Raw genomic sequence first — 14,633 nt, 5'->3', positions numbered from 1 at the left:
ACCTATTTATCTACTTGCATTTACATGCTTTCAAACTGGTAGGTTGGCAGGAGCTGGGACAAATGACGGGAGCTCACTCTGTCGCATGGATTCGATTTTACGACTGCTGGTCTTCTGACCCTGTAGCACAGAAGCTTCTGTGGTTTAACCCGCAGCACATTAATAGGTATACAATTGCAGCTGTAATGTTCTAAAAAGTAGCAACTCATTTCTTGTTTAGTGCAGATTTCATACATTTGGCATACATGCTGCAGAATTAGTACAGTGGTGCCTCGCTTAACGTGCCTCATTAAATGACGAAACCGCTTGACAATGAAGTTTTTGTGATTGCTTTTGCAATCGCAAAATGACGTTCCTATGGGGAAAATTCACTTAATGATCAGTTCCCTGCTTCGGGAACCGATTTTTCGCTAAACGATTTAGAAACAGCTGATCGGCGGTTCTAAAATGGCCACCCGCTGTGCAAAATGGCTCCCCACTGTGTTTTCAGAACGGACTCCCCCATCGCTGGACGGTGAGTTTTCAGCCCATTGGAACGCATTGAACCGGTTTCAGTGCATTTCAATGGGCTTTTTCGTTTTGCAAGACGATGTTTTTGTAAGACAGCGATTTTCATGGAACGAATTAACATCGTCTTGCGAGGCACCACTGTACATTGAAATACTGTGTCATGATGACTTACATGGGGGAAAATATGGGAAATACTATAGGTGTTAAAGCCTATAGGTGGGTTCATTCATTTTTCCCATTGATCACAAGACACAAAAGGAAATATGAATCAGCCTGGAGTCCCATACCCCCAGTCAATAGTTTTTCCTCCCCACCAGAGACCCTTCTACTTTTTAAAAAGTTGGATCCTTTCACTTTGATTCAGAGTGTGTGATCTCTTGTAATGATGCAGAAAGAAAAGACCAACAAAGCATATATATGAAGTGGTGCTTTGACAAGGCTCTTTCCCCCTTGTCTCTTGCCTCAGGAGGGAGGATGAGGTGAGAGCCCGCACACAGAAACACATACACAAATAGCAACAGCACTCACTTTTCCCTGCAAAGTCTCTTTTTCAGGACCCTGTTTAACAGCTCCCCCTGGGTAGTGAGAGCTTCTATTAATTAATTAATCAGTCAATTAATTTCACAGTTTAATGAGCTCTCCTGCCACCTGCAATATAAGGTGAGGAAATGGTCGAAGGAAAAGCCTTTTTAATGTAGTTCTTTGGAGCCAGGCCACCTGCAGGTGCTTCAGATACAAATGCAATACCAAGACTCTTCCTGAAAGACCTGGATGCCCACTTAGAGAAACCCAAATCCCCCTGTGCAAAATCCCCCTGTGCAACTTCACAATAAGAGAACGCAAATGAATTCACATTTCCCTTGCTGTGTATTTGCAACTTCAGCTTCACCTCCAGCGCCAAAACTCAAGGCAAGATTCTCAAACATTGTTTTAGATACCTTTGACTGTCAACATTTATTTTCAATGTTGATAGTAGCTGGCACTATTTTAGTATGTTAATAGATCTCTTGATGAGTGTGAAATTACCAGTTTTCAAATTGGTCACAGAACTGAATTAATGCACTAAAGTTTTCAAAAATATGATTGTTGTCTCCCTGTTTATTATAAATATGTAATCTTTTTCCATTCCAAAATAACTTAAATCTTTCTTTTAAAAAACTTCTGAATTACAGTTGCGCTTGAATGGTGTAAAATATGAACAACTGTTGTCTGAAAGGGCCATACAATTTAGAGCTATTGAACGACGTCTCCTGGCTCGGTTTAAAGATAGAACACCAGCTCCTCTTCAACATCTGGACACCTTGTTAGAAGGAACTTACAGACAGGTCAGTATAGTTGAGTAATAAGCTTGTCCCTTTTAATGTTTCCCTCTGTGCTAAACACACAGTTTTAAAATACACAAGCTTTACTTTCCTGGTTACATTTAACCACCAAGAGACCGTGGAACAGTAATTTGTTTAACTTAATATTCTCTGCAATTTAATATAAGATCTGCAGTGGTTTCTGTTTGATCTTAAAATACAGAATTGCTTCTCAGAGATTTTGCAGACATTGACAGTGCATCATTCTTTCCAAACTGGAATAGTTATGTGAAAATATGTTATAGCTCAGGATTTGTGTAAACACTTATGGTATACTGTAAACTGGTGGAATAGTTTAACTAATGTAACATCCACAACAAAATAATCTCAGACTAGCAGTCTCCTTTTGCCAGTGAATTTACATATTTCGAAGTAATAGTAATAGTATTTTGTAGCAAAGAATGTAGAGTTTGACTTTATACCATGTATAGACCAATATTAAGAATATAAGAACAGCTCTGGTGGATCAGAGTGAAACTCAGTCGAGATTTCCACAGTGGACAACCAGAAGCTTCAGGGAAGCAGGGCCTGACAGTAGTATCGTTCTTGTTGTTCCCCATCAGATAGTATTCAGTGATATACTGCTGACACTGGACATTCAGCTTTATGACCTTGATGGTCTTTTGTGTCCTTCATTTGAGTAATTAGGGAACAGATTCTAATTAGACAAGCCTTAAGGTGACACTAGATATGACAGTGCATTCTCGTGTGAAAGTAAAAGTCCCAATTTGTTTTGATATAATATTTTTGAGTAATGGGATTCTATAGTGCTATTCTTTGGGGGGGGACTTTTCTAGGATGCTCATCTGTGTTTATCAATAGTATCATTGTACCTTTGCTTCTCAATGCCTCTTTGGAGTTAAAGCACTAGGTAGTGCTGAAACAGTCTCTGGAACAATTTACCTGCAGAGATCCACCTGGTCCTCTCACTGAGGGCCTTTAAGGTTATTCTGAAGACATGGCTATACAGGAAGGCCTTCCCTACAGCCATCACCTAGCCTATTTTTCTTTTTTCATCCTGGATTCTGCTGTTAATTTGGGTTGTATCTTTAGTTCATTTATACCTTCTTAGTTTATTTTTTAAATTTTGTGTAAACCGCCCAGAGTAGACACATTCTAGATGGGTGGTATATAAGTTTAATAAATAAAATAATAAATCGTGTGCTGCTAGACCTCCCACATCTGACACTTTGGCCAAGGGCTCAGCTTCATTCATTTTGTTGCATCTGCTTGGAGAAAGGAACTAACCACTCACTGCAATCATTCCCAAGAGGTCTTAGAAAGTACAAATGGGGAGTTAAACTGATTTGTTTTATCTCCTCCTAAATGAAATATTTAGGGGAACAATCTACTCTAGAGTTCCCAGGAGTTTCTCGGAGCCTAGCTGTGAATCATCATGACGAGCCTCCTGATCATCCCCTCAATGGAAAGAAATCTATACTCTGCCATCAATCAGAGATCACATGGGGGAATCCCCCACCCTTTTTTATGATGAAAATGAGCTAGGGGTCCTTTATGGAGTGTGACACTTGTTAGATTAATGTTTCCTTTCTTTAGTTCAGAAGATAATCTTTTTCTGTTGATCTTGTTGCTAATGTAGAATCCTAATGAATTTACATGCCTACTGATGTATTAGCCATGTCTTAATTGGTCCATATGAGCAGTGCCATTCCCATCAAATGTCAGGGTGGCAGGAAAACTCTCTTCAGTCTGTATACCCATGAGCTCCAGACTGGAAGACTGAAGCAACTCAGTTTTGAACTCTTAAATGAGTAGTACAGCACTGTTCCTACAGTACTGACTAGAGATGGGGCTATTTGTGTTCATATACAAATATGAATACCCCCTCACTGGTGGACATAATGAGAGTCCAGCCCCATGGGGCTGGACAGTCCACTCACTGATTCACCATGGGTGTGGGCACCACAAAGCCTTCCGATGGCTCCAGAGATTGCATTCGGTGAGCCACTCTCCGACCTAACAGAGAGGCTTGTTGTTCTGCCTCCTGCCAGGAGTGGCAAGCCGAATACAATCTCCGGAGCCATTGGAAGGCGCTGTGGCACCTGCAGTAGTGGTAGATCGGTGAGTGGACTGTCCGGCTGGACCATCATTATGTCCACCTGTTCAGGGGTATGTAGAATCTTTGTTTTGTGACAAGGAGGCTGAACAGGTTCTTCATTGAGCTTCGATCCATTAAGTATTTGAGAAAATACCTTTGAATTGGCATATCAGTTTTTATATGATAATACTGAAAAGATTGCCGGCGTTCTTCAGTCTCAAGAGACTATGGTAACGTGCTCTGAATAGAGGTCCTGGAACAGCATCTAGTGTGGCTGAGAAGGTCAATTTGAGAGTGACAATCCCTTCCACACTGAAGAAAAATATAATCTGTCCCCTGTCCGGCTTCCTGATTTTGCTGGTTTCGGGACTGCCTCTTGGCCTGCTGGACAAGTGTCTCTTCAAATTGGGAGAGGCCATGCTGCACCGCCTGCCTCCAGGCTGAATGCTCAGATGTCAAGGTTTCCCATCTGTTGAGGTCCATTCCTAAGGCCTTCAGATCCTGCTTGCAATTATCCTTGTATTGCAGCTGTGGTTTCCCCCTGGGGCACTTTCCCTGCACTAATCCTCCATACAGGAGGTGTTTTGGAATCCGACCGACAGCCATTCTCATGACATTCCCAAGGCAATGTAGACATCACTGTTTCAGTAATGTATACATGCTAAACATTCCAGCTTGTTCCAGGACTACTCTATTTGGAACTTTGTCCTGCCAGGTGGTACCAAAAATGTGTAGGAGACAATGCATATGAAACGTGTTCAACGTTTTCTCCTGCCATGCACAAAGGGTCCAGGACTCACTGCGCTACAGGACTGTACTCAGGAAACACGCTCTATAGACCTGGATCTTGGTATATGCTGTCAGCTTCTTATTAAGCCATACTCTTTGTGAGTCTAGAGAACATGGTAGCTGCTTTGCCAATGCGTTTATTCAGCTCGACATCTAGCGAGAGTGTGTCAAAAATCGTTGAGCCAAGTACACAGAATCATGAACAACCTCCAATTCTAGTGTGGAGATGGTAATAGAGGGAAGTAAGTCCACGCCCGGACCCATAACTTGTGTTTTCTTCAGGCTGATTGTTAATCCAAAATCTTGGCAGGCCTTGCTAAAATGATTCATAAGTTGTTGGAGGTCTTCGGCAGAATGGGCAACAACAGCTGCATCATCGGCGAAGAGGAAGTCCCGCATGCATTTCAGCTGGACTTTGGTCTTCGCTCTCAATCTAGAGAAATTAAAGAACTTTCCATCTGTTCTAGTCAGGAGATAGACACCTTCTGTTGCGGTTACGAAAGCGTGCTTCAGCATGACAGCAAAAAAGATCCCAAACAGAGTTGGCACGAGGACACAGCCCTGTTTCACTCCACTTCGAATGTCAGAGGGAGCTGATGTTGAGTAATCAAGGATCTGATGATGTTAAGAAGCCGAGGTGGACATCCAATCTTAGGAAGTATTTTTAAAAGGCTGTCCCTTCTAACCACAAATAAAAGGCCCTTGTAAGATCTATGAAGGCCACAAAGAGTGGCTGTTGTTCCCTGAATTTCTCCTGCAACTGTCTGAGGGAAAATACCATGTCGATGGTGGATCTATTAGCTCTAAATCCACACTGAAAAGATTATGGTCAATGAATAGCAAATTAGTTTTTATTGACCAAGTGCAATGATCCAAGAGAGCTATGTAACTTTTTTAAAATCAAGGCTTTTGCTTTTTACTACTATTCCATGCAAACATGTTTAGAATTAGCTGTCTGTTATCTGTCAAGAAATCTTGAGTGTAGAGCTTAGAAGAATTATTTTTAAAAGTAGCATATTATTCATTAATTTATACAAGTAGCTCACTCCTCATTAGTTGGTACTCATGAACTGAACTGAACAAGTTCATTGCCAGAATCGTGTTTGCAGAGGAGTGCTGTATAAGGCTGATGATATAATTAGCTGTGGTGATTTCTTTTAAATAAATAAATAAATTCTCATTATTTCCAAGGTTCCCATGGGATCCTTTCAGTGTTGGGAACTGTTGGGGGCCACAGGATGGGGATACGTCTTTAATTCTTTGAAACAGCTGCTGTTAGTAAAGTCACAAGTCAAATTGTGGCAACAGATTTTGGAAATTAAAGACTTCCCCTCGGCCTGCCGCCCCTTCACAACTTCACCATAATGAAAATAAGCCCATGAGATCCTCAAATTCTGTGGAAGATGAGGAATCAGAAATGCTTTATTTCCCCCCCCAAAAAAAAACAACCATTGTGAGTGATGACATGAAAGAGGATTTCAGCAGCTAACATCCCACTACCATTGTAAATTTTTTAGTTTGTTTACAGTACACCAAAATTGACCAAAAAGAATAGATATAAGCATGAATCTTCAAAGCATTCAGGGAATCTCTCTCTCTTTTTCTTTAAATTCTGAACTAATTGATAACTAGGTTGTATAAGTGTGCATCTGGGTTTCTGTGTGAATTTGGAAGTAAGAACTTTCAGCTGGTATTTGTTCTTTAGATGAAAAGTTTATTTATGATTAATTTTGACTGTTGCTGTAGATTTATTTGAACATTTTCTTATATTGAGGAAAATTCTTGTTGAAGTAATAGTATGCAGGTATTTTATTATTATTAAATGTGTATACTTCCCTGTTGCCTAAGTTGTCAATAGTAGAATTGTTCTACTCATTCACAGAAATCCTGAAATATTCTATTTACATTACTTGTAGGAAACCACAATCAAATTCTATCTTCTTTCCTGTCAGAAGTTCCTGAAAGTATCTTAAAATCCATGTATCTTCAGTTGCTCTATTCACATGATGAATGAGGCTATTTTTTTTTTCAAGCAATAATTGCACCTGAAAGTTTCAGCCTAGAAAATGACTTTATTTGGTTTTCTTTTGGATATGCCATAGTATTTGCATCATAAGTAGGATGGATCTACCTACTTCCTTTTAATAAGAGCCAAGGGATGATGCTCCCCTTATCAATGATATGTATTGTTCATTAAAAAAGCAAGAGAGATGTTCTCTGTGCTGCTAGTTTAATCACTTCTTGAAGAACAAATTGAATGTAATTGAGAAACATTTTGGTAAGATGGTTACAGAATGAAATAATTTAAGTGGTAATTTGATTTAAACAGTTATTTGAAGCAGTCATTTGTTTTTCTCCAGTTTTCTATCATTGAATCATTTTTGAAATAATTTTCAAATGGTCAACTTTTTCAGTAGCACTATTTTTAGATTAACATAGTTATAGTCATTGCTGCAACAGGGTGCTTCTAAATGTTTGCTGAATATTTGTTATATTTATTATACAGTACTTTCCAAGGATAACTATGACCAAAATATGTTAAAAGAAATTCATTTTTTAAAGGGAATGTTCAATGAAATTTGGAGTACACATTTCTTGTGGAGATGGTACAGGTACATCCAGCAGAGTGCAGCAGGACACAGCAAATGCTGCTGATTTTTATGGCTTAATCTAAATACCTGAAACTTACTTAAGCAAGAAACTCAGATGCAAAGAATGTATGATCTATTGGGTAGAAAGACACTGCAGAAAGCAGTGTCAAAACAGAGTCATTCAAAGAAAAACAGGTTGCTTCCGTTTCTCAGGCACAGTTTTTCAAATGTTCCTCATTTTCATTAGCATTACATTTTTTAGGAGATTAAGACTTATTGCTTAGTACATTGACAGCTTTACCAAATTAGGGATGGCAAACCTCCAGTGCACAAAATGTATTAGTTCTAGGTGGTCTCCCCAATCTTGGCTGCGGAAGCCCTGGTGGAGGTCCTTTTCCCTCTCTGAATTCCCACCTACATTGTACTGTTCAAAGAGCAAAGCAAAGCAAAGCGTGCTGCTTATATACCGCCCCATAGTGCTTCAAGCACTCTTGGGGCAGTTTACAAGTTAATTACGCAGGCTACACATTGCCCCCCACCCCAGCGAGCTGGGTACTCATTTTACCGACCTCGGAAGAATAGAAGGCTGAATCAACCTGGGAGCAAAGGATTTATTCCTTTGCTCCATTTGCAAGAGGCAGTCTGACTTAAAAAAAGGTCAGAAGACCCAAATTAAAAATACAGTTGGTTTAGTAACTTCTGCCAAAATGCTATGAACAATCAGACAAACATATGGAGAGCCATATGCCAGCAGTCAGAATGACCCTGCCTACTCTGGAGTGGCATTGAGTTCCTAACATGTCTAGAACCTATTTAGGTCTTGCACAGAAAGCCTGCAATCCTTCAACTAGATTGAATTATTCCATCATTTCAGTCAGAGGACACTGTTTTATAGGTACTTTTGTCCTTCTGCTCTTCTCAGTTGTTACACCAACTGACTATGTTGATGCTACCACTCTTTTCTTGGAAAGCGTTGAAGCTGTAGATGGTAACAAACAACAGATCCTGGTATTGTTAACTAGGAAGAACTCCAGGAACATGGCTGGACATAAAAGAAAATATTTTTTTCAAGGTGTGAAACTGGCAGCAGCATTTTTCCCTCCAGAAAGATTTTATTAGTGCATCAGAGATTTTGCTCCATCCAGTTAAGCAGGAAAATTAGTGCTTTAGCTGTTACAGCATCTCCATTAGTGAGCCTGACCAAAAATAAAAGGTGTATAAATTAATCAAGATAAAACCCATGAGAAAAGAGTATAAAATTGTGTAGCAGTAATAAGAGGATTATTTATAAATTATGATTTTCTTTATTCCTTTCACATAAGACATATATGGATTTTATGGATAGATATTCAGATTATTTAGTCAGTTAAGTCCAGCATTTTAGATAAAATAAGAATGTGGTTTCCCATGAAGGTGTGATACTGTTGGGAGTTTTTTTTTATAACTGCTCTAGGCATCAGGTAAATATGTTAATATAGTGGCTTGTGAAAATATTCTGGATTTGTAGATGCATACTTCTAGGCTTTTAGTGGTCATTGTAAGTCCATGTTAAAAATGTTTTTGGAATGTAACCCACCCATTCCTTTGCAAGTTGTTTCTTAAGAATATATCATAAAAACTAATGCATTAAGCATAGAAATTGAAATACTGCAAGGCATGATACACTTATTAATTAGCCATCCACTCTGCCCTGAAGCTGGGAATTGTGCATCATTTATGTATTGGGTTGTGCTCTTGAAGAAAAGTATTTGTCATATTAATCATCAAACACATCCTTTGAAATAAGTAGCCATGCTCTAAGGGTATTGTGTAGCTTGCATGCATGTGTATATATGTGTGAGTGTGCATACATGTATGTATTGCTGTATAAATTTCTTCTAGGTTTTTAATCAAAGAAGCAAACCCAATATTAACATGACAACAAACAATCAGGAAATGCAAATACATGGGTCTTTCAAACTAGATATGATTATTAAGATGTATTCACATCTGATTTTTAAAAAATGCAAATAGACTCTGTAGGAATGGGTGATGATAATTATTAGAGTTTTAACAAGTATTGAGGAGAAATGTAAATAATTCCCTGTCCTCCTGTGGAGGATTGGTGTCCATGGATGATTTCCTTCCAATGCTAATAATAGCTTCAGCAGATGAATTTACTTCAGGAACACAGTATAGCAGGCAAAGGAAAAGCTAAGGGAAACAAAGTTTAATTTTATATGCTGTATGTGACATGGTGAAAAGAATTTTGGACTATGGTGTCTGAATTAATAATAAAATACTAATATTTTGAGTTTTTTAAATAGCTGTCATCAGCTGCAAAGAATTTCTGGGGGAATTAAAAGCTTCCTATTCATCCTTCATGTTGCAGAAATCTTTGGTAGGTGTGAAACAAAGCAGAAAAATCTTTACTATCAGAAAATCACTGGCATCAGTCCTGGCACCTAGACGTGAACCTGGTACAGTGATTTGTGGACATTAAAGAGTTTCTTCCCCAAATTCTCAGCTCCCAAAGGCATTTCTAGGCGCCCTTAAACAGGGGATGAAGAATAGGAAGCATTTAATTCCCTTGAAATGGCTGTGGTGGTGAGAAGACTTCACAATTTAAAAGAAGTTATCCATGGATCCATACCCATCCTAGGGGCAGAAAGGCAGCTATTCCTCCCCATGGACCATAATCTTTAGATTTCTTATATATTTATTTTTCCCTTTTAAAATCAGCTATTGAAGAAAATGAGACATGAGGCAAAAAGTGCACCTGTTATTTTGTCCATATATTTTATAAGGAACTAGCTTGCTCCGAACAGCTAGAACTGGATATGGAACAGTTAGAACTGGATATGGAACAACTGATTGGTTCAAAATTGGGAAAGGAGTACGACAAGGCTGTATATTGTCCCCCCCGGCTTATTTAACTTATATGCAGAATACATCATGCGGAAGGCTGGACTGGAGGAATCCCAAGCCGGAATTAAGATTGCTGGAAGAAATATCAACAACCTCCGATATGCAGATGATACCACTCTGATGGCAGAAAGTGAGGAGGAATTAAAGAACCTTGTAATGAGGGTGAAAGAGGAGAGTGCAAACTCAACATCAAAAAAACTAAGATCATGGCCACTGGTCCCATCACCTCCTGGGAAATTGAAGGGGAAGATATGGAGGCAGTGACAGATTTTACTTTCTTGGACTCCATGATCACTGCAGATGGAGACAGCAGCCCCGAAATTAAAAGATGCCTGCTTCTTGGGAGGAAAGCGATGACAAACCTTGACAGCATCTTAAAAAGCAGGGACATCACCTTGCCAACAAAAGTCCGAATAGTCAAAGCTATGGTTCTTCCTGTCGTGATGTATGGAAGTGAGAGCTGGATCATAAAGAAAGCAGACCACCGAAGAATTGATGCATTTGAATTGTGGTGCTGGAGGAGGCTCTTTGTCAGCTTTCTTAGTGGAAAATCACGGTTTAGCAGAGTATTTGGCGGTTCAGGCAGTCCAGGAATAACTCACACGCAGTCCAGCAGCATTTCTTTCAGCAAAGTGTGTTTACATCAATATATACAGCAGTCTGATAGCATAACTGGTAGATGTGATCTTCAAGCAGATGAAGATATACCTAACTGTACAGCCATACATATATACATACACAGGACCAATCAGGTTACACATTACCTCATCACATTACCTCATCCCATTACTTCATCTCCGGGTTGCATCAGCCCTGGGTTACATCATCTCTGCTGAGTCATCCTGACTCAGTTTCAGCACACCTGATTGTTATGACTTCTTATTAAACCACTTCATTATGTTCAGGCCTGCAATTTTCCTTGACACTCTTGAGAGTCCCCTGGACTGCAAGGAGAACTAACCTATCAATTCTAAAGGAAATCAACCCTGAGTGCTCACTGGAAGGACAGATCCTGAAGCTGAGGCTCCAGTACTTTGGCCATCTGATGAGAAGAGAAGACTCCTTGGAAAAGACCTTGATGTTAGGCAAGTGTGAGGGCAAGAGGAGAAGGGGACGACAGAGGATGAGATGGCTGGACAGTGTCATCGAAGCAACCAAGATGAATTTGACACAACTACGGGAAGCAGTGGAAGATAGGAGGGCCTGGCATGCTCTGGTCCATGGGGTCACAAAGAGTCAGACACGACTAAACAACTAAACGACGAACGATCTTGCTCCGATAACTTTGCAGTACTTTTAGCCAAAGAATTAAAGTCATAGCAATGGCTGACATTTCCTGACCATTTTATATTCTTTTTTTGGGGGGTGGGAAATAATTGTTACATGTTATCAAATTGCTTTCAATGTATAATGACTCTAACATGATTTTAAGGTCCATGAAATGTTGAAGCAGAAGTTCATAATTGCCACCAACCAGTGCATTTCCATGACTCAGTGGGAATTTAAACTCATATCTCTTGCATCCTGGTTCAGTATTATCAACGATATTATACTGGCTGTCCATTAGGAAGTGATCACTGCTCCTTTTTTTGAAAATCAGAACAGGAAATACGAGAACTGATAAATCTGATATTATTTTGAATTGCACATTTTCATGAATTTTTTAACCTTTAAAAATACTATTCATGAAGATAAAATCCATAATTATTATATTCATATTGTAGGCAAGGATATGGCTAAGAGAGAGTGAGTTAGAAAGCCCTGCAAAGTAGCCCCTTGATATTACAGCCATTTAATTATGGAGAGGATCAACCATTATCAACCTTTTTTTGGGCACAGCCATAAACATGATATAAATGAAATATAGGCCAAATCAGGATTGTTTAAGTCACATAAGAAACCTTTTTAAATGGTGTGCAAATAATTGTTTGCAGTCTGTGGCCCCTTTCAAATGTACCAGGGCCTCCCATGCGACCATACAGCCCCTGTTGAGGATGGCTGCTCTGGAAATGTCTTCCAGTGTTATTTAGCATTATTTCCCTTTTTTTTAAGGGGGCTTAGAGAAATGTAAGGTTGGGACTATGAAATTGATTGCAATGCAGTGTATTTAAAAATAGAGGTGTTGGCGTGGGGCCAACTCCAGAGGCTTTATATGGCTATTGCCTCTCCAAAAGCTTGAAGTCAGATTGGATATGAAGCTCGTAAGAGCACTCTGTTTGGGAAAAAACAAACCTTGGAGCTAAAGCCAACAAGTTACACAGAGCCTCTTATCTAGCGACTTCAAATCCTCCCCTTCATTAGCAAAGATGCAGACATAAGAAAAAGCATGGAGAGAGTTCTGATAGAACTTATATCGTAATATATTAGGTGTGGTTAGACATAAATACATGGCAACATATATATTGGCATAGACTTCTCAGAACAACATTATATTCACATTCAAGTAAAGCAAATGACTACCAGACTCACAACTGAGTGGCAAAATGGTGCTCTCATACACTTGATTCTATACTGAGAGCAGCTTTATCACTGCACACGTGGCAGCTAAACATGTTTAACAAACATTACCTAAGCTTGTCCCATCTGTATGCTGTCAGTCATCCATTGGCTTGCCGTTACAGGAATGACTTTGCATTCTTTGTTGTTGTTTAGTTGTTAAGTCATGTCCGACTCTTCGTGATCCCATGGACCAGAGCACACCAGGCCCTCTTGTCTTCCACTGCCTCCCGGCAGTGCATTCTTTACTACAGTATTATTTATTTTATTTTATTTTATTTTATTTATTTTATTTATATCCTGCCTAACTGGTCGGGTCAGGACCACCCCTTGTTCACTTAAAGGAACAAATCCTTACACTCCTCCTTAAATTTATATATTGTAGAAACCCATCTGGTTACATACATATACATGTTTTTCGAATGTCAACGGTTTAGTGAAAATATCAGACACATTATTTTTCACTTCAGCAATATTGTAGTTGCACCAATTGACTTTCAACAGCATCTTTCACATTGCAAAACCTTGTGCCAATGTGCTTTTTACCCTGCATTCAATAGCTGAATGTATGCTGCGTTATCATAAAACACTTTTACAGGTGAATCAATTATTACATTTACATCTTTCAATAATTGTTTAAACCATGTAACTTTGTTGCACATCTCACTTAAGGCAACATACTCTGCTTCTGCAGTACTTGTTGCAACTATGGTTTGCTTTTTTAGATTTCCATCTTACCAAAGATGTATCTAAAAAATTGCTAACCCTGAAATTGATTTCCTATCAACTTCACTAGTTGCCCAGTCAGAATCTGAGAAACAGATTCTAGACTGTCACCTACTTTTAACAGTAGTTTTTTCTCTTTGGTACCCTTTAAATACCTTAGTACCCTCTTCACTCCATTCCAGTGAACCCTTGAGCCACCAACCTTGTCTTGTACTACTGGGTATTGTCTGGCATTGTCTTTAACTTATATACCCATCTGCAGCCAACCATATTTTCACCTTTAGGCAACTTAACCGGTGAAAATACATTAAGTTCCTTTCATGAACTGTATTCAGCAACCACGGCCTCTTTCCACTTTTGTTGCTGTGCTGTTGGTAAATTTAACATTTGCTCATAAGTCTCTTGTTCACTCACAACTAGATTAACATTAGTTACTTCAAATCTCTGAGGTGGAACTCCAAAATTTGATATTTGAGAATGTCTAGGAACTACTGTCTCTGTACTTTGTTCCTCTGTCTCACTACAAGTTCCATGCTCCTCCTCAGCTTCTACTGCACTTAAGTTCTCCTCTTTAACTTGTCTATGACCCTGTTGGTCATCAGATGTTGGCAAAAATACTTAATTGTTTGTGTGAATATGAGACCAGTTCTCATTTTCACAGAAGTTCGCTGATCTACTGATTGTACCTTTTCCAGACTGGTCACAGAATCTATAGCTTTTACATCCAGTTTGGTAACCAATAAATATCAGCTTTTTTGCCTTAGGAGCATTTTTCTTTCGTGAACCTTTGGGTATATTCACCGATGCATGACAGCCAAAAGTTTTTATGTGGTTTAATGTTGGCTGTCTGCCATGTAACAGAAAGTATGGGGTATTTTGAATAACAGAGTTCTAAATTCTGTTCAGTACGTAATTTGCACATTGTGAAGCTGTATCCCAAAAAACTCTAGACATTTTTGCATCAGTCAATATTGAATTCATTACTATCTGCAATACGCCTCCTTTCCTTTCTGCTACACTATTTTCCTGAGGGACTTGAACATTAGCAATTCTGTGGTGTATTCCTTTTTTCTTTAGCCGCTCTCTAAATTGCTTGCTCATGAACTCTCCCCCACGATCTGTCTGAATACTGGCTACATTGGTTTCAAATCTTTGCTCAATCATAGCCACCCATTCCTTAAACTTTTGGAATGC

General features: G+C 39.1%; 1 protein-coding gene across 5 annotated transcripts in view; it reads left to right on the top strand.

Annotated features, from left to right (window-relative positions):
* Window positions 1–14,633, top strand: part of BBS9 (Bardet-Biedl syndrome 9) — a 381,302-nt gene that overhangs the window by 140,987 nt on the left and 225,682 nt on the right. For all 5 annotated transcript variants that reach the window (XM_073003801.2, XM_073003799.2, XM_073003802.2 and 2 more), the window contains exon 18: window positions 1,683–1,835. In XM_073003801.2, coding sequence (XP_072859902.1) covers window positions 1,683–1,835 — 153 coding nt within the window. The remainder of the gene's footprint in view (window positions 1–1,682; window positions 1,836–14,633) is intronic.

The sequence above is a fragment of the Pogona vitticeps genome, chromosome 6 (assembly GCF_051106095.1).
Source record: "Pogona vitticeps strain Pit_001003342236 chromosome 6, PviZW2.1, whole genome shotgun sequence".
In the NCBI taxonomy this organism is placed as follows: Eukaryota; Metazoa; Chordata; class Lepidosauria; order Squamata; family Agamidae; genus Pogona; species Pogona vitticeps.
This window is presented reverse-complemented; position numbering and strand designations above follow the sequence as displayed.